This window comes from Hermetia illucens, chromosome 5 (assembly GCF_905115235.1).
Source record: "Hermetia illucens chromosome 5, iHerIll2.2.curated.20191125, whole genome shotgun sequence".
Taxonomy (NCBI): Eukaryota; Metazoa; Arthropoda; class Insecta; order Diptera; family Stratiomyidae; genus Hermetia; species Hermetia illucens.
In genome coordinates, this window is record NC_051853.1 from 30,554,174 (window position 1) to 30,575,445 (window position 21,272).

The 21,272-nt window shown below is 37.8% G+C and overlaps 1 protein-coding gene and 1 long non-coding RNA gene across 4 annotated transcripts; one reads left to right on the forward strand and one right to left on the reverse strand.

Moving 5' to 3' along the window:
* Nucleotides 1-774: 774 nt before the first annotated feature.
* LOC119656723 (endoplasmic reticulum resident protein 44) lies at nt 775-20,916 on the reverse strand. 3 transcript variants are annotated; one of them, XM_038063251.1, is made up of 8 exons: nt 20,653-20,916; nt 20,162-20,237; nt 3,179-3,270; nt 2,730-3,123; nt 2,517-2,528; nt 2,196-2,462; nt 1,939-2,137; nt 775-1,847 (listed from the first exon to the last, which is right to left on the reverse strand). In XM_038063251.1, exons 1-8 carry the CDS (start codon nt 20,698-20,700, stop codon nt 1,697-1,699), a joined length of 1,239 nt encoding a protein of 412 aa, XP_037919179.1. In that variant the 5' UTR covers nt 20,701-20,916; the 3' UTR covers nt 775-1,696. The 3 variants fall into 3 exon arrangements, with proteins under 3 accessions (XP_037919179.1, XP_037919178.1, XP_037919180.1); XM_038063250.1 differs by having other exon boundaries at nt 2,196-2,528; XM_038063252.1 differs by lacking the exon at nt 2,517-2,528 and having other exon boundaries at nt 20,653-20,914.
* LOC119656725 lies at nt 7,760-9,027 on the forward strand. The gene is made up of 2 exons (XR_005250085.1): nt 7,760-7,878; nt 8,369-9,027. It is a non-coding gene; the product is annotated as an uncharacterized LOC119656725 (long non-coding RNA).
* Nucleotides 20,917-21,272: the final 356 nt, after the last annotated feature.

Sequence of the window (21,272 nt, forward strand, 5' to 3'; positions counted from 1 at the left end):
GTAATTCATTTCGACTGTCTTCAATTATGACATTAAGGATTTGATACGTAATACATTCAAAGTATTTACGGCTTGTTGTTAAAGATGACTAGAAGTGACAGAAACTTATGAGGTAGTAGCCTAAATTTCCGAAATTATTTTCCTACCGAAACGTCAAAGGTAATAAGGACACGTTCCTCGAAAATGATATCGAGAGTCCATAGAAGGTTCGCTTCCTCCATCTTGAGCCACAATTCCGATGATATTGGCTGCACATTCTTTGGAGACCACGACTCTTCTTCTTGCACCACCTAGCTTTTGCACTCTGGAAAATCTAGTGGTACCACACACGTATTCGATTTTGTCAGCGAGCCGGCTACCCTAAGAAACCCTTTTATAACTGATTTTTGGCAGATTCTGGTCTAGGTTAAGGAACATAACAATTGTGTAGCGCTATACCTCAACGGAGATTTCCGATAAAGAGAAGGATTCTTCCTTTGAGCAGCTACACGCAGTCCATGAGAGGTTTCCTAAAGATGCGTGGTGCGTAATCGAAATGTTAAGCTGACAGCAGTTCACTCAGGCCTGTGGTGCAGAGGTATGGTGTTGGTGGCTGTAACAACATTGGTGAAAGGTTTTTAGATTTCCGCAACTTCCAACAACTCGTCACCGACGAGTGTTCGAGCACACTGTTCGGTTGGATTTCGAAAGACCGGACTTGTTTTTTATGTTATTTTTTGTTCATATTGATAAACAGTCCAGGGGCTGAAAACCGATATAATTAAACCAACCAAATTAATAATTCTTAAGAGTATATATTTCTAATTGAAGAAAAAAGCACTTTACAATATATTACAATCATTCATTTTTATGACTAAGAAATAAGTTCCATATTTATAATTATCAATAATTATCGCTTCATTTTACTTTTCTCTAAAGCAAATGTTCTAATTTGTCGACATATGTAATTGTGTTTTTAGATCTTTAAGTAAGTTTCCGTTGTAACGAAACAAACAACTTAGATAGAAAAAGGTGCACAAAGGATAGAAGTAAAGTGCGAGTTTCAAAAAAAGCTTTTATTCTCCCTTTACTGAATCGGGTGGAAATTAAACTACTAATTAACCGGGTATTTTGTGATCATGTTCTTGGTAAAAAATGTGCACTAAGCGTGAAACTGGGAAGGAATTAGAAATTTAGTTAATACTTAAAATAAGGGTTCCCTGCTGTACATTTTACGTGGTCTATGGACGATTTAAATACCTAGCATATAAAATGTGAATTCCAAATGTACAAAACCTTGTAAAAATTTAATGGGACCATGGGTTGTATCAAAATGTTTGGAATGCAATTTGGAGTATTAACACAATGTATTCATTCCAATACCAATTTTTGGAAGTAGCGAGCTATCAAACAATACATAGGATATAGTGAATGTTGCATATAATCATGCAAAATTTCAAGTTATACGGTTGGTGAAAGCAATTTGAGATACTTTCACTCGTTCAAATCCAATTTTAGCAATTTTTTAATTTATCTTTAAGTTCAATGTTGACAAAATAAGCGGGGGTTGACACTTTTATGCTTTTATGGTTTCATTTTACTCTTTACAAAAAAGTGAATTCATCGAAAATTTGTTACCCTTGAAAAATTGAACTAAGAACGAAAAAATAAAAAAAAATATTAAAAGAAACAACAATACATCATTTCAACAAATCAATTATAATTCGTCTCGCAGCAATGTGTAACGATTTTTCGATGGTGCCAATTTCTTAAATGTTGATTCAGGTGGTTTTGTAACTTGTACTGGTGCTTGGATATCATTCGAAACAACGGGCTCAGAAGGTGTATCCGGTCCATAATGGTACTCCCTTGAAAATTGGTTAATATAAGTTTAAAACAAATGTGCAATTATATAACGAAAACCAAGCAAAGATGTCATCAAATAAGTTGAGTACATACCTATGTAATTTGCCACTATATAAATCTTCTAAAAATTGCTTCAACTTCCCTGGTGTATACATATCCTTGAATTTCGGGAATAAGTACATGTGCCGGAAAGAGTCGATTGCAATCAATGGAAGGTCGCCTGCCGATTTGCCCAAATGATGTAGAGGATGTGCAAAGCGTTCACCGTCCGCGGTCAAAAAGTTAACATTTTCTGCAAAAAGAAAAGGAACAATAACTCTGATTCGGCAATTAGACAACATTATTTTTACGTTTTTCCGAAAGCAATTCTTTTTCGATAATCGCCTTGAAGTCTTTAATCGAATCTAGATCCTTTGGATTGTGGAATAAAATCAAGAACGGTAATCCTTCTTCAGTTAATTCCTCAGCATTTTCAAATGTTATTTCGCGGACAAGTGGTACGCATTTTTGTTGAACCCAGACATTGAGCTCATCAAAGTTTGTGAGGGTGCCTTGATATGTTTCATCATTTTCATGAGATACAGCTACATCTGGGCGAAAGACGATGATTGGTTGACCTGAAATTAGAACACCATAAATCGTTTGCTTTTTTGTATCATTCTCAGACAAACCATTTGTGTCACCTATCCGCATGCATGCGTTATATAAGAAAATAGATTGTATATATGAAAATAAGCACTGTACAAGTTATGATCTAGAGCACTACAGGAGTTTATGTTAATGGAAAAATTATGTATTTGATAAGTTTTACAAAGTAAAGCATTCTAAGCAACGAGTAAAAGATTAAGCGTCACATCTCTACTCGATCGAGCATAACTACTCACCTGGAGGATGCATTGCTTGCGACGCTTCACCAAAGCCTACGTGGAATTGGCAATCTTCTTTCAGATTTGTTGCAACTCGTCTGAACATTGAATATTCAGGCTGGTCTCGACGATCGAAGTAGCCGATTATAATACGCTTCTTTGTATCCAAATTCTGAAGATCTTTCAGCGATTGGAATTCTTTGATTGGATCTTCCAACTGCTTTTTAACGAATTCTACAAAAGCTTCTGTTGATCGTTGTCCACGGTATTCACGTTTAGTAGGTTGACCATTTCGTATGATTTTCAGTGTGGGATATTTTGTGATATGATATCTTGCGGCTATCGATGATTCGTGATCGCAATCGACCTTACCCATTACAACTTTTCCGGCTTCAGGGAATAGTTCTTTAACCTGCCAGATGCATTTTAAGAAATTGAAATCTCCATGTAATTTAGAAATGTGTTACCTTATCTGCAGCACCATCGAAAATAGGTTGGAGTAAATTACTGAATCGGCACCATTCCGCATAGAAATTTATGAAAACTAATTCATTAGATGCTAAAAAAAAAGATGTTTTCAGTGTTTGTTTTATAAAAAAATGTTTAGGATATCATACAAAATATAAATATATACATATAAGAAATGAACAGAGGATGGAAATAGGCAGGAGTTCCCGTCTAGTGTCTTTTTTTCCGGATTTTATCATCTCGTACGTTTTGCGGCAACACCCAGTGTCAGAGAATCTTATAGACTGGGTTACATTGCTATACCGTGGTCACGGTCATTATATCAGCATACATTGCTATACCATGATCAAGTTCGAAGTATCAAAACCGCTTCATGTCTCCGTCGATGCTCACTAATGAAGCCCTCCAGACCTCTTCTTTCTATTCTTGCCATAGACACTGTTATGCGGAACGTCAAACATCCACCGTGCTACATTTTGCTCTACGTAGATATTTTCCTAGCGTCTCACAATAAAACTGATCTCCAGTCAATTGTCCAAAAGTGGAATTATCGCCACATGGCTCAAAGTCTTCAATTGAATTTAAATAAAATAAGAGTTTGAATGCCGATCCTAATGAAAGAGGCACTATCACTGTCACTGACAGAAACCTGGCAAGGGCTGAGCGATTTAAGTATCTCAGATCAAGTGACGTTCTACAACTAGCGTTCTTCGCAATCGATGCATCAATGAACATTTCAAACCAAAACTCGTATCACAACGTCGTTCTATAGTTCTGAGTGGTGGTGTTGCGTTGGATCAGTGGAGTAACGCGCTATGATCACATCCAATATGATATTGCACTTATCGCAGAAAAAACCGCAGGAGAAACGTTTTCGATGATTATTCAACTGGCGCTAATGAGAATTCATTAATTAAGATTAGTTTGGGTATAGAAGTCGATTGGAAACAAACAAAGGGCCGACCGAAACAACGATGGTTTGATACGTTATATGGTGATTTCGAAGTCTTTTGACTCTAAATGACCTCGCTTTTGAACGCAATGTAACTTGATGGAGAAGATAAGCTATTTCGGTTCTTTCGTTTCACCAAACTCAAAACTACACAAATAATTTTTTGCCAAAATGTTGAAATCGATGTTAAAAAGAGGATCATCTCTAGCACAAATTCAGATTTGGTAGAATAACTGTCTATTTTTTGTAAGGCTAATAGGTTGCCACGTTCACCTCTTTAAAGGCGATCCTATACCTACCCTGACAATGCAGCAGTTGGTAAAAATTCGTCCTTCCCTTTCACCTCTTTAAACGCGATCCTTTACCCACTCTGATAACGGTATAAACTCGTCCTTCCCTGACCTTGCAACTTCAGATTTTCTTCTTTATTCCGCTCCTAGAATTAGGTACTAGCACTGAGAAAAGAGGCACGTGGTCTCCGAAACAATTGTATGCGGGGGGAAAAATATTTACAGGATAAGGAAAAACTCCCAGTTCTTTCCTCAACTTAATTTTAAATCCCCCCTTTGCATGTATGGGGAACCCCCTTTAAACTCCACCTAAATCTATGTCACTCGTTGTAGGCGTGGGATTTTATAGTTCCCATCTATCCACCAAATTTCGTTTGGATCGGTTTAGCCGTTTTGGAGAAAAGTGCGTGTGACAGACATAATTGTATTTGCTCAATATTTACAAAAGTCAGGAGATGAAAAGTTACTAGAAGGAATAATATAAATTGGTGATTTAAAAAAAAATATTGACAAAAAGTAAATCGCTTGCTTCATGGTAATCCAAATACTTGTAAAGAAATCAGACTGCTACAATAAATAAAAAAAGAATTCATGAAAAATGTTATTTGATTAAAACGAAAAATTCCCTTATTTACCCAGAATTTATAATTTATCAATTTAAAATCCATTATGAAGAGAATTAGTCTCTCGAGTTCATTACCCTGGATTCAAGTCTCAGTCGTCATGGATGTTTGTGTTCGGCTTTGCGTTTGGTTCACTATTGTAGGTTTATCATTTGCACAGCATTAAGTGTGATGATAATAAAGCTGAGGTAGTTTTACTGCAAATCAAGGGGAGGAGGGCAGTAGGATAACAATAAATGGGTCAGGATCGTATGGATCCTAGAAAGGAGATAGGTCCTAGTTAATAGTATAGGAACTCAATTCCTTTCTGGAATATTCTATTGAAACGCCAAGCAAATTGTGTGGAGAATGATTACTTAATCAGAATCAGATTAGGCTCTATTCACTGTTGTTTGGCTTTAAATTGCTTCGATGTGCTTCCCATTGATAAAAATTCCTAGGATTCCGTTGTGTATAGTCTCCAATATTAATGCCATTTCATTCGGTTACATTCGATAAGTAGTTTTCATCACCTTTATCCATCAGTTCATACAAAAAGCAATATTTATGGTTTCAGTACGAGAAGCTATTCCAGTTGGGTCTCTATTTACTACAATATGAGTCTTAAGTGTAGTTTATTCTTTTTTCCGAGGTCATTTATGCGAGTTATTGGGAGTGAATAATGACAAATGAGAGCAAATTCCACTCAAATAAATAAAAAACCTTTTCTGAAGTATGCATTGGTTGCTTTATTGACAAATATTGCTATCAGAGAAGAAATTTCATGAGGAAAACATCTAACAAATTAAATGTCGAATTCAAAAACACTTACAAAGTCAACAATCAAATTATTTGTGAGCCCCCCTGTTTCTCATCAAATCATTATGTAAATATTCCGGAAATAATTATGCGACTGATAACCCGAAATTTCCCGCGTTCAAAACTGTGGCTTGGAATTCATACATTAATTTTATTCCATTTAGTAATTTTCGTTATGTCGCTTGCAAGATTACATATCATCATTTCAAGCCGCCACGTCAATGTACTGAGTTACCTATTTCAGTGTGCAATTTTTTAATTGTTCGTCGCCATCGTTATCATCTTGTTGAATTTATCATTCGATGTGGTTTTAATTTTCTTAAGCTAAACTCTACCCAGATAAAAGTGATCGATATCAGAAGAAGGGGAAAATTTCTGGAAAATGTATTTTAATATGAGTGGGATCAAAACAAACAAATGTTGGCGAGATTATATGGTATGAAGCGGAATTAAACTGATTGATTTATAAATAGTACTTTTATATCTGTCTTTCTGTATTATGGCGATATGCAATTTCTGGTTGTTTTATAATAATAACAAAGATGGTAAAAAGATGCTTGGCATTGGGTGTAAATGACGTCAAATACACGTAAGCCCTCACACGGAAACTGCTGTGGAACGTATACGAATGAAAACATAAAATTGTATCCTTCTGCAGGCGTTTTATAGTCAACTTTAATTAGATATGACTATAAAATGCGCTATTGTACGGAAATTTACTTTTGCGTGAGAAATATTTGAAAAACCTATTATAGCAGGTGCAAGTTTTAAATTTTCGAAAGAAATTAAGTAAATGATTCCATGGCCAAGTTGAAATTAGAAAACTAGCTTAGTTCGCCACTTTGCAAAACGTACGTAAGAAGAAGTAATTAAAAAATAATTCTCGACTGGCCGGGTTTCGCTTTTCCACCGGCCTGCTCTCGACGGGCGCTTAGCATCTGCCACATATATAAATGTCTGTCTCGAATATTTGATGTTGATATACAAATAATAAAAAAAAAAGATAATAAGGGAAAACAAAATATTCCCAACTGCCGGGCCATTGATATAAGTTCACTTTATATATAATATAAGATTATTACGTCATACACGTCTTAGAGCGCAACAAATTCACGTGAAATAGAAAATTTGACTTTCTGCAACCTTAGTAATAATAGTCGGATTTTCTTCAAACTTCTAAGAATTATATTCCATATTATTTCTTATCCTGGTGAAAAAATTTGGTACTTCTAAGATGAACTCTCGGCTCTCCGGGTGAATTTCTACAATATGTAAATATATCAACTTTATTTGTGTAGAAAAATTTTGCACCCCTATCTTTCACTATAGTCTAACTTTGGTAATTCGAAATCATGGATAATTCGAATTTGTCCCTTGATCTCTTGAATTTTCTATATTAATGATATTAAAAAATCGTGGATCATTCGAGGGTTTTTCGGAAAAAAATCGATTCTGGCATGAATCATTTTTGTTAAGATTTCGTACGAAAAAGAAAAGGCCTATGTTTACTCTTTCATATTTAGGCTCTAACAGTTGGGCTGAAAAGCTCGTAAGCTAACACACAGGTGGCACTACTAGTATTAAATCTATATGATTTTTATTTAACCTCAACTTTCAAAAGACACGTGCCCAAATTTGACAGCTGTCGGACTATTAGTTTGAGTGAAGCAAATTTTGTTAGTTTGAAGAATGAAGGTGGCTTGATAAACATTATTTGGACTTTGCATCAGGATGATGCACGCAGTGGACACCCCAAAGAGACTGTTACTGACGAAAACATCGAAAAACCCCACAAAATAATTTAGGATGACCGCAAAGTTGATCGACATAACTGAGACTCTATAGATATCAAAGGAACGTGTTGGACATGCATGAATGTTTGGGTATGCGAAAGCTCTGTTCAACATGGGTGCCGTGCGAACTGACAATCGATTAAAAACAACGACCTGAGGATTCTAAGCACTGTTTGAAGTTCTTCCTCCATAGACAAATCGGAACATCGGAAGCTGGTCGCTTGGAGTAAAAAAGGAGTAAAAGTATGAGAAATTTCCTATTCACGTTTTCCCATTCGTATATACCTCCAATTAGAAATATTCTTTGATATATGACATTTCCAAACTCCAACAATTTGACATGACATATGTATTTCCAAACTCCAACTCCGCCGTTCATATGAGTTCACTTTATATGTTGATGACGTTATACACGTCTTAGAGTGTGATAAATTCATAAATACATAATTTTGACCTTCTATAACTTTGTTAATAATAGTTTGATTTTTATCAAACTAACAAAGTGCGAACTTTATGATTGATAAATCGGTTCCAAAAATATTTCAATAATTAGATACCTCATAAAGAGTGTGTGATAATTAAAGGATTATGAGATGCACTATGGAGGTCACTCAAAGAATATTCCTTGCAAACATGAGAAAGTTTTCTTCATATATATAAAATAGAACTAAGAACCTAAACTAAAATGCTGAACTTAAATTCTTTGTATATTTCCTGTTCATTTTTCGTGCAGTTTAACGATTATTTTTTGTTTCCGAGACTGCTTCACTTTTATTACCATCATACTTAATGCTGTGCAAGAAATAAGCCTACAGGGACAACACAAAACAAAACATCCATGACAAAATGAAATTTGAATTCGAGGTCAGGAGATCAAGAGGTAGACGTTCAACTAGCCTCACCATCGCACCGTCCATTCTTTGGTTAATAATTTTGTTACAAATTTTATATTATTTCGTTCTATATCTGATTGGTTCGAGATCTATTCTACAATGTCAACCAAAGCTAGTAATAGAAGCTTTTCTATGCTTTATGGCGCGATATATAGAGCTATAAAGTATCGATTTCATGGCGTTGCTTCTACCAGAACATTTGTTTATACACTATCCAGAATCATACATACACATTTGTTAGTTCGAAACTAGAGTACAAATCAATGTGAATTTTGAGAAATACTTCACTTATTCTTTAATTATTTGAAACGTGAAGTTTCGCGAAATCATTCTGCAACTGCCACGTTCTTATTTGCATTTATTATATCATTTCATTGCAGCCAGGTAACTGCTAATGTGGATTCCCCTCAGTGGAGCTGTTATTTTGCTGTTACCATATCACAATTAAAATCTCATTGTTCACGAAGTGTATGAATAAATGAATATTTTAACCTGGAAATTCATATTTGTTAAAGTTCAACATTTTTCTTTATATGTCGAATGCGTGAGTAGTGTTGCTTCCATATGACAAGTATGGTAGTTTTACAAAGAATTCAGGCCACTTTGTGATATTTTGTTTACATTATTGCACCTGATAATATGAAGGCGTTGCAGAACACTAATTTACTATCGTGTAAAAAGGTGTTAGATGTTCATGAAGGGTTTAAAGATTCTTTATTGACCGTTTTGAAGTCTTGAGAAAATTATATAGCCAATTCAAAACCATTGAAATGGATGATTGTATCAACAGCCCAATATCATTTAAGACTTCTGATTATAAGTGGAGGAATATGATGGAATATTAAAATTTCTTTTAAAAAAATGTAATTTTGTCTTTTTCAAAATAAAAATAATATGCCGAAAGTAATTTAATGGGAGACAGAGTTAAAATGAAATGGAAATTCATATTTTTCGTTCGACAGGGTTGTACATCTAAAGGGTATCACGCGAAGTTATGGTAGTTAGCCTTCAACTTCTATATTTGTTGCAAAAGCTTCATAAATATTGAGATGAGTGATTTCAGCGTCAATGCATCATCAGTATCTGCCTGGTGTCTGTTTACATTTGTGAACTTTGTTTGAAGTTTGGGTTATTAACAAAATTGCTGATGCATTGAAAATATGACAAAAAGCCTTTGGGGAGTCTGCTCTGTCGAAAACTCGGGCATACGAGTGGCCGTACAGTGGCAGGTTATTTACCTCGTTGTGAACGCCTATTTACGTCAAATACGTCAAAAATGTGAAAGAGATGGTACTCAAAAATTATCATGCTAGCCGAAGAGAATCTCTCTTTGGCTCTTTGAATTGGATGCATCAACATTGAAGGACATGATTTCTGGAACGAATAGTAACCCGATTTTCAAGAAACGCATAATTATTGGTGATGAGATGTGAGCCTACAAGTTTGACATGGAAATAAACCAAAAATCGTCTAAATGGTACCTCGAAGCCGAAAAAGCAGAATACGATGAGAGAGTTAAAGGCTATGTATCCCTTTGGAAGAAAATCCATAACTTTGATGGAATTGGACAATGCCTAAATGCTTCTATCAGCATTCAGTAAACCATACAATTCGATGTAAGGTGACAATTCCACGGTACTTTTTTCACTATGCTTATTTATGCGGAAATATTTTTTTTATATTTTTAATGCAAAATGCACATTTTTAAAGCAGTAAAAACATACTTTTATACACGGGATACTTTGACCAACTTCACCGGATATGGATAAGATATTCGTGGACGTGCTGATCGGAAGGGGCAGCATATACATTGCGGTTTTACGATGCCATAGAATCCACTACGCTAGAATGACTGACGAGTGGGTCAACCTAGAATTACATGCACAGAACAGTGGAAGAAACGTGCTAGCATCTCGAAAAATCGTGGTGGAGCTGAAGCACATCGCCAGGAAATGATGAAGATAGCACGTAGATTATGTCGATGCACTGCTCCCCATATAGGGGTTTATGAAAACATTATTATAAAAATTATTGATGCCTACACTATTGTGGCATACGATCTATGCTAATGCCAATATTGATCGACATTACAACAAACAAAAATTGTTAGCATGTACGATGTAGTATACATTCGAGAGCAGTGTACTGTTATGGTTTAGAAATGAAGGGAATCAACACACTTCAAGGCAAATTGAAGGTACAAATTGAACCGTTGCGCCATCGATTATTTTTACTATAGTATATATTTACAACGCCATGCAGTAGCGAAAGCAACTTTTCGTATAAACAGATCTAATACATACTTTTATTACTTCTATTAAAGTGGGCTATACGAGATTACTAGAGATTATAAACATTAACAGCCCTGGAATACATAGGACAGGAGCGGTTCGAGCTCTAAATGACGAGGATGACTGGGTATTTTATTTTTGCGTTCAACGTTAGTAATCAATGGCATAAGGCCATTTAACTTTCGTGCCAACTAATTTAAATTTCTTTTAATGTATATTTTTAAAAAAAAATCAATAGAATTCAGAAGCGTTGTAGATAATATTCACAAAAGAAGAACTCTTCACTTTCAAATAGAAAAAAATTCGAAATGTCGTTTATCTGCTTGATCAAATGACACTGAGTACAAGCCCAATTTATTGAATGTGGGAAATGCACCTTTCATATGTTCACATACATATGAGAAAATTGCAGTCAGAGAATATGGGAGGAAGTAGTCAAAACACACAAACCTTAAAAGGGTCCTTGGCAGTGTTTTCAGCAACTAAATAAAACATAAAATTTTAGAAATAAATATAAATTGCTTATTGCTTCTGAAAAAAATTAGGACGTGAAAGCTATTTCAATGTATACCTTTTTAAGGTTTTGTGTGTATTAAAATTGGTTTCCGTCTCGCCGTTCGTTCGTCCGTCTGTCTGTCGCACCTATCACCCCAGAAAAGGTTATTCTTATTGGTACGAAATTTGGTAGAAAGGTGGAACTTGTGAATTCGATTACATACAGTGAGTAACATATTTCCACGTTGAATTTAAGGGCGGCGGAGGTTCCCATACATACAAAAGGGGGCATACAATTTTCATTCATCGAATATGGTTGTGTGGAATATGAAATGAAAGAACTCGATCAGTACTTTCCGAGAAAGGTATTAGTTTCTGGTTGGACACGGGAGGAGTGCGGGGGTCCGAAAACGATCAGTTACTTCAAGAACCCGTTCTTAGAAACTACTCAACCCAAATATCTGGTGCTCCACGAACATGGTATCTAGGCCTCGAAATACTCTCCATACCGGTACCTCTTTAAATGAAGTTAATAACAGTATATATATATAAGTATATTTTTAATAAACTGACTGGGAACCTCTTTAAGTTTATCCTAGAACCATCAAGTTTTGTAGTAATAAAGGCTATACTATGCAGCAGAATACTACCAGGCTTGGTGAAAATTGCACTATTATTAACAGAGTTAAAAATAGATTAAAGTTGTCACTTTTGTGTAAATTTATTGCATCCTTCGATTTTAAACGTCAGCATCATACCAAAGTGAATTGTCTAACAAACTAAGTGCATGTACATTACGCGCTAGGTACAAATGGAGTAAATGCCCACTCAAAAATGCTTATATAAGTAATTAACAAAATCTTTCATACTTGAAGCGTTTTGATTCCAGTTTCCCGACTTGTTTAAGGGGGTCATCCCGTGTGTCGGATTCACGGAATCGAATTTTTTTTGGTATCAATTGTATCTAGATATAGTGTAGAATATATGAGCAAAGCAATTTTTTGATATTCGGAGTCGTTCGGAAATTATAGTGTTAAAAACGTGATAAGTCACTTGCCAGATTTATGTCGATCCCCGTAATAAAGCTCGTATTTATCGATCTGAATGACGTTCGAATGACTTCTCTAAAAGGACAAAAATTGAAGCCAAGACTGTACATGTGTTTCTTCAAGAAATCTAAGGGTTATGGACTCGGTATAGCAGATTAATGGTCAGTTAAGGTTTTATGGCTAAAGATCGCATTCTACTTTCAAATTCGTTTTTCTCGAAACCGCATATTGAAAATCGGCTGCCAGCATAGCCCAAAATCTATCTAACCAAATTCTTTGAAATTTTCAGGACTTATTCAGAACATATTTCTACGGTCTACAAACTAGGATAATTGCGATTCGTTCAGTAGTTTTTTTTATTCATTAAAGAAGCCTTAAAAAACACCAAAATTCACAAAAAAAGTTTAACACGGCACCAACAATTTAGCTTTTAATATTTTTTAATAATCCTAGTTTGCGGACTGTAGTTAAGTCTGCATGTTAAAATGCCGTTCACTTTTTTCTTGAAGATGATCGCAGCACCCTCTAGCGTCGCAGGAGAAAAGCTACTTTTTTTGGAGATAGATGTATAAATTGAAATACAGAGTATTTCAATAATAGTTCATTATCGAGCTGGGAAAATTATTACGCATGCTCAAGATATTAATAAATATATGATGAAAAATTCGTATTTGTATCTTTATCCAGTTCTTCACAAAAAATTTCTAAAGAAAGCGAAAAAATGGCCTTCATGCGGGATGACCTCCTTAAAATGACCGTAATGGTACACAATAGTACCTTGTAGGAGGCAATGTGGTCAGCATTGCGCAACTGCAATAGTTCTGCAACTACTTTGTTCAGACCAACTGCCAACAAACGGAATTCGTCAGCTTACTAAATTGTAATTTAACCTCTGAAAACTGCGTGAAAATGGTATCTTTGTCGATTCCTAATCATCGCCTGGTCAATGAGCATAAATACTAACCCACTTGATTGAAATGTTTGCGTGGAATTGCGGATATTTTGTTAAATAAAATAAACCTTGGGAGATTACACATTTTCGTTTTCCTAGGCTGATTATATGGGAGAACTAGAAAAAGGCCAGGGTGGTCGACATTTGCTCCAAGTACAAGTGGATACAAATGGAATACTGATTATCTTAACTGGACGATACATTTTCAATCAACGTCTGAAAAGTTTTTCGATAACTTCTAAGGAGGAAGCATGCAAAGAGAAGGTCATCTTAATCTATAACTAGATAAATAATAAAACCTTCTAACATATTTCAGATATCATCTATAGAACTATAATATGTTCCATTTTTGCTCGTTACGCTGAATCTGTGGTAAAAATCATCAAGAACTCTATTGAAATGTCGAACATTTTAATTATGTGCTTATCAGTTGGAACATATATTTTGACGAAGGCGTTCTGTAATGCTCACACTTTTATTGGCCTTTTCGCGTCACAGATAAGTGCGATGATGAATTTTTCTTGTTGAGACTTTCATTTTCTTAATATCAGACGGCGACTTAAGTCAAAGCGCTCACACCATGTAGGATGAAATGTAAACATGCACTTTTTTGTCTTAAGTTTATGTTTTCTAAATGTTTTCATTTTTTTGTCGCATTTCCACGTAACACTCTGCATAGGTTTCATATAGCGAGATAGGGAGAGGGTTAAAATACAATTTCCTGATATAATGAATAAATACGTTTTCAGGTAGGAGAACGAGAAAGTTTTGCGATCCAACGGAAGATAGCAATTGCACCTATAGTGTCATGCCGCTCTCGATAGCCTGATAAATTAAACAAGGAAGATCTGCATGCTAAATTGTCAGTCGGACAAAAAGCAGAAAAAAAGTGAAAACCAACTTCTGATATTAGATTTTAAACTAAATATATCATTGATAAGCTTTGTTATGTCGCTTGCGTCGAGCAATGCGAAAAATTTGATTGTTTTGAATCAAATCGATTTATATTATCAACTCTGCAACTAAAAAAAAACCTCGTTGCAAGGTTGATCTATCGCGATAAAGTTTCATCTGTGAAAATTGGCCGAATTAAATTAAATTCTTATTGTTTTCTGTGACGTTGTGACGAAAGGGAAACAAAAATAGTAGTGCCGTGGGCAAAAGTACGGTAATGCTTTTATTTTCTGTAGACCTTTCACGCACCTCGCAAATAAATATTATTATATTAAAAAAAATCTAAGTTATAGTTAATGTAAGGATGGTTTAGATGCAGTAAAACTTCGCCATGCTATTAACATAGTATGCTGATCCCAAGCCTGGGTAAAGGAGGTAAGGAAAGTTTGAGGCAACGTACTTTGTACTATCCTCAGTAAAACAAAAATAAAATACTGAGATCAGGGAAAGAGATAAATAGAGTATAGTTGGAGTTATTCCACTATGCTAAATCCTACCTAATCTCTCTTGGTGACAAGTCCCGCGACAGGCCGACCAAGAACCGACCATTCCTCTGGGACTTCCCAGTTTTCTCTACGCTTCAGAGTAATTTCATATCTTCTACATATATATGGGGACATGACAATCGGAACCCATTGTGAGAACTGAATTCAGTACTCCCAGTAACTCTTCCAATTCTCTGTGCCCTCCACATCTATTGTTTCCCCATAGTAAAGTCCCCATGTCGAGGCAAAGATCATCTGCATAGCCAATAAGCTGTGAAAGCTCGTTTCATCTTTGCCTTCATGTTTGTTCCAAAGAAGTTTTTATCTAGAGTGATTCCCAGATATTTCACTTCTACGGAGAGTTGAAGGGCAGTACCCCTCATCTCAAGGAGGCAAAGTCCATCCAGTTTTCGCGTTTTTGTGAATAATACCATTGTGGTTTTATTTGGTTTAACTGAAAGACCATGTCTGAGGCACTAACTGTCTATCAAATCAATGGCACGTTGTATATTTCTACACACCGTTCCGATCCCGATCAACATCAAGCACACCCACGTCATTAGCATGAGTTTGAGTGTGTATTGGTAAATTTTAAATTTCGCATAGTAGTGAATCGATCAGCAAACTCCACAGAAGTGGTGATAGCACACCTCTTTAGGGGCAGCCCTGCGTTACTTCTGCTATTAGGTAGCGATCGACACCCACTTCAGCGCACAGCAATCTCTGCGTTGGCATAGCATGGATTCACTTAATTAAACCATCATCAACACCATACGTTGTGGCGGCATCACAAAGTTTTTGAAAAGGCGCACCGTCAAACGCTCCTTCAATGTCCACGAACACCCCATCGCGTACTCATCATTCAAAGTTGCATCCTCTATCTATGTAACCAAAGAGCAGACTCACAGGACTTTCCACGCTGGTAAACATGTTGGTTTTCATTAAGTGGATGCGATCCAAATGCGTTTCCACGAATGTGACGCTCTACCAGTCTCTCCACACCTTTCAGCAAGAATGAAGTCAATCTGACCTGTCTGAGGTTCTTTGGATTTGAACAGTCATCTTTCCCAGGTTTCGGTATGAAAACTACCTTAAACGTTTGCCAAGAGGAAGGCACGTAGCTCAGAGCAAGACATCCTCGAAAAATATTCCTTAGAGGTTGCTCTAAGTGCTTCATACCCTCCTTTAGCATTTCTGGATAGATACCATCCATGCCAGGTGCTTTGAAATGTTCAAAGGACAGTGTGGCAGCTCTCACCTTTTCATAGGCAACAACCGCTTTCGCAGTATTGCAGTTCCCCTTGCAGCACTGGTGTGTTGAAGGGGTTGCAAGAACGTCAACTCTCACTCGTTCTTCCGGGTGCTGTATTTACAGGAGGGTCTGTACTGATTCTAGTCTCGAGCTCGTGAAAGTACCATCGGGTTTTCTAAGTGAGTCTGTGTCGCAGCAGGGATAGCAACATTCGAAATTTATTTCATCATAAAATACAAATCGGTCAACTTATCGCATATTTGATGGACGTTTTCATTCAAGTTGAATAGTTCTGGGATAATTCCTGCAAACTGAAAGAAACAATTATGAGAAGAACGAATATTAAGAGAGTGGCACAAAACTTTTAAATTGGTGACCCCCGTAACTGCAGCCAGTGTTTGTTTTTCCGTGCGAAAAGTGGAATTGGACCAATCGAAATGCTTCAAGGAGTTAGCAAATAGTGCAAAAGGATTACGACAAGTGTCTCATCACAGTCAAGTGCAGCGTACTCCGCATATGTTGATTCGTCGTTCGCACCTCTAACATCAATTCAATCGACGAGAGTCAACTTTCTGTTCCATTTCTTCAACAAGGGCAACGCTGTTTTGACCTCAACCAGTACTGCAACTGATTTCGGCAGTTCATATTTCGCCTATTCAGGATCAATATTCAGTGCAAGTGCTTTTACAAATGCAGCATCAGTATCCGACACAAAACCATTGTTTGGGGCAACAACTTCAAGTTAATCGCCTTCGGTACAGCCGAGAGCCGAAACAATTGAGATGTAAAAAGCGTAAAAAACAAACAAGAACCTACCAACTCCTCGTCTGACTAGATTTTAGTGCACTGCTACATAGTTGTTGTTGTTTTATCATTTTTATTATTATTATAAAATTAAAATAACATAGTTTCGCATTCGTACGTTAGATCAGAGAAGATGAAAATAAAGAAGTGTTTAAAACGTTAATAACAAAAGTTTCTAAATGGTAAAATTTGGTATTTCTTGTGAATTTCTTTTAATAATAATTATAGAAACGCCGCAAGAGACGGAGACGATATTTTTTAAAATTCGGCGACTTGGGAGTTTTTTATTTGTGGTCTGCGTTTCAAGCGTCCGCTCCGGGGTGCCTCGGCGGATTTTGCTAAAGTGTGTTTTTCTTTTGTCTTTCGTGCGGGCATTTGGGGGTGCGGTCTGCCGTCATCAAATTAGGGTCTGTTCAAATTCGGTACAGCCGCGTCCTCAACTCATCTTGCATTAACTTAGTTATTGTCATGTCTTTGGACAACAAAGACGCGGCAGGCCCATCGAACCCTCAAGTGACGTCAAAACGGCCTCCTACAATATACTAAAAACAGAGCTGATTAGCCTGTCGGTAAGTGAGTCAGCTAAACTGGCAGGTTTAACGTTGGGCGATCGAACTCCTAGCCAATTGCTCCGCGAAATGAGGCAATTGGGTGGGAACAAAATCGAAGATGATCTGTTGAAGTCGCTCTGGCTGCGACGACTTTCGGAGAGCACCCAGGCGGTCTTCGCGTGCGTCTCCGATTCTTTGGAGGCGCTGGCAGCTGCGGCTCACAAGGTGCATGAGGTGCACGCGCGTCCCATGGTAGCGGCCGTTCAGTAGCCTTCAGATGAATTGTGGTCAGCATGGCAGAGATGAGCTCGCCCGTTGTCTACTGCTCGAAAGGGCGATCGGGTAGCAGGTCGTCAGCACAACCTACGGACCCAAGCATTTGTTGGTACCATCGTAGATTCAGCGAAAAAGCTACCAGATGTACACTTCCAAGTAAACTCGCGCCTACCTAAAAAAAGTAGGTCCGCAGTGGGTCCTGGCGGCGGCCACCCAAAACGCAGTGGCACGTCGCCTAACAATTTATGACCCTCTCAGCAGGCGCTGTTATCTTGTTGATACTGGTGCAGAGGTTTCGGTTCTTCCCGTACCCCGGCAACATCGACTATTCCCCCAATCTTTAAAACTTGCGGCGCCAAATTCCTCGCATATTAACACCTACGGGTACAGGCAAGTGGACGTGAGTCTTTGCTTGTGTAGGACGTTCCCGTGGCGATTCATCCTGGCGGATGTCAGCTTCCCCATTTTAGGCCCAGAATTCTTGTGTCACTATGGGTTGCTCTCTAAACCAGTGAAGCACAATGTGCAGCACCACATTAACACCACGGGTTCCCCTATCTTCTCAAAGGTACATCCTCTACCACCCCAGAAGCTGGCTATTGCACGGAAAGAATTTGAGCAACTTATCTAACAGGGTATCTGCAGACCTTCAGACAGCTGTTGGTCTTCCCCAATCCATATGTTCCCTAAGTTAAACGGCGAATGGCGCCCTTGTGAGGATTATAGAAGGTTAAATGCACAGACTGTTCCTGACCGATATCACATTCCACTCATCCCTTTTAAGGACTCTGCACAGCCTTGAAGTCTCTCTTTCGCTTTGCAGTTCCTCACAGTACGCTCTAAAGGAGTCTCGTTTCGAACACCTAATAAGCCTCTTATATTCACATTGTGAGCTCCGGAAGTTTAACCAGTTTTCGTCCTTATTACTTTTGCAAGCATGATTCAGAAGTCGCCTGGTTGATTTCCTGAGTTTTTGCAGTTTTACCGCTTTGGCATTGGGAAATGGGACAAGCCTTTTCATAGCACTCTCAAAGTATGCAGTTCAGAGTTTCCAATTCATGAAGGATTACGTCCTTCTTTAGAAATATAGCAACATTTCTATTTAACGTAGTTGTACCCCAGCATTGAAGAAAAGTGAACAATAATAGTAACATTGGTGATCGGCGCTGTTGCAATTTGAACGGTAGTGACCGGGGAAAATCCACTTGATATTGGAATTTGTAAATATTTTGATCGGAATTCGCTTCCTGTCCGATAGTAGGTACGATTTTGGAGCAATTTCGAGTTCCAACGTTGGCGACGAAGCAAGTAATATACATTTTCTGATTTGTATTAAAATCAACTTTTAGTTGTTGAGTTCTACGAACTGAATCTGCATTTTTAAAGCCTGATACGGCACGACCTTAGTCCGGCGGGCATCGATGAGGTGGCAATATTTTTCTTGACTGAGGGAGATACGAACACAGAAAGCGAGTACTGTCCGCTAGGCAGCGGGGGACATAAACGAAGAAACTTTCAATGGCTTTTATTCTAAGAATTAAACTTTTTCAGACTTTTCCTTCTTTTTAATTAGGTGCACAAGGACTGGTAGACCAACATGATTCCAATAAATATTATTGCCAATTGGGTCAGGTCAAACGATGGCGCGAAAATCATTTCATTTCCTTGGAATGGATTAAGTTTAATGTGATTCACTACACATTGCACAATGAAGGTTTCTTCATATAAACTTTTATAAAATGTTGACGATCAGACCCGCTTACTGGGGCAGCCTTTATAAACTTGGCCCTTGTGCATTTTAAACCCTAAATTCACAAAATTTCCATCCAAGACCACCCATCCAGTTCTGGCCACCGGAAACTGTGTTTCGTAATTGTTAGGAAGTTCCCAGGAAGGAAACGATACTTTCATTTGCAAAGCATACGAGCGAACTATTAGTGAAGACTTTGCGGGATTTTCCATATATGTAAATCTTGCCACATCCATTCAGAGCTGAACCGGAGAATGACTGACTGAAAGAAACCTTGGTATGTAAATTTCACTGAAGATTATGCATGAAAAGAAAGTCTGAGAAGATCCAGAGAAACATTTCAAATTCGGCACGTGGCGGTAGCTGCTTGCAGACCCGAGATAGATTCAATGTTGATTATTTTCGGGGATTTCCATGCAATCAAAATGTTTGTTTTTATATGCGTCAGTGTACAATTCGGCTGTACTGACGCCCGTTAATAGCAAAAACAAAACGAGTTTGTAATTCCAGTAATTGTCGTTCAAGGACGATGCCTATTCATTCTACGGTCACCCTTTGCGTTTGCTTCGGTCACCGTTTACAATCATTTCGATGCGGCTCGACGCTGTCCAGTCATAAAACATTCGAGATAAGTTCAGATTCCGATTGATATGTAACCGACACGTAACCCATGCAGAGGCAGGCGCCCGCTCAGCTGTGAAGAAGCGTTACAAGTGCGTCGCCGGATGATTGCTGGAAGTAGAAGTGGGCGGTCGAGAGCGACCCTAGACTCACCTAATGTCATATCCAAATTCTGGCTGTTTAGCTGCACGGCCCCGCTGTCTGTGGGGTTGTAGAAAACATAGAAGATCTGAAAGAGAAATACAGACGCCTGTCAGAAACGTTCTCGCGGTGGAAGACACGGTGGACCGCAGAATCTTCGAGTGGCTGCGCTGCGACGACAATGTGACGAAAGTGAAAAATTCCACTTTGCGACTGTGGGCCCCGCGGCATTTCACTAATGAGTTTTCACTTGTCATTGAGAAATTTTCACAAAATTGTTTTCCCGATAGTAATGTGCCACCTTCCCGCTGGTGAATTCCTCAAAAAGCCGTAATTCGTGGCATCATATCTCGCCTAATTACCAAGCGACAATCTAGCATCAACGCGACAACTAGGTCCCGGTATCGTCGTCATCGAGCAGCAGCGCAGGTTTTTTCGTTCTTTCTTTGCGGCAACCGCATCTGAGCGGTGATGGGGCTCGGACGGTCGAGACGTCTACTTACCATAAATAAAGTGAAAAATGTCGAACGTCTTCTATCGAAGAGACTCATTTTGATGGGGATAACTCGAATTTTCTTAATGACCGATTCCGATTGGGATTTGTTTACACGACACGCCGACGATTTAATGCAAGTAAAAACCGCACATTTAGCTGACTAGGCGCCCACCGCGAATGCTAAAAAGTGCCCGGACGAGAAACGACAAAATTGACGGCAAAGTGACGGCGGATAAGAGACAGACCTCTTACGTGAAATGATTGGACTATGTGTGAGAGAGTGGGAAGGAGCTTAGTTGACAGCTAACAAAAAGTTTTGCCAACTGTGGCGAACAAAAGAAATGGGATCATGTTGAAATTAGTTCTAATTTGTCTCGATTTAGTGACACCTGCCGGCAATTTTTGCATAAGGATTGAGTGCGTACTATCGTAGGTTCTCGGTTGTGTAATAGAGTCATGACCTCATATGGGTTGGTTAAATTTGGACCATTCGTTACTGACATCTATTGGAGTGTTGGTGATTGATTTTATAAATGGACAGTTCCAGAGACGTGCATAATTTGGTGCATTTAAAAAGCTTAAATTGCATCCCATTTAAATTATTCGAAATGCAATTCCTGAAATAGA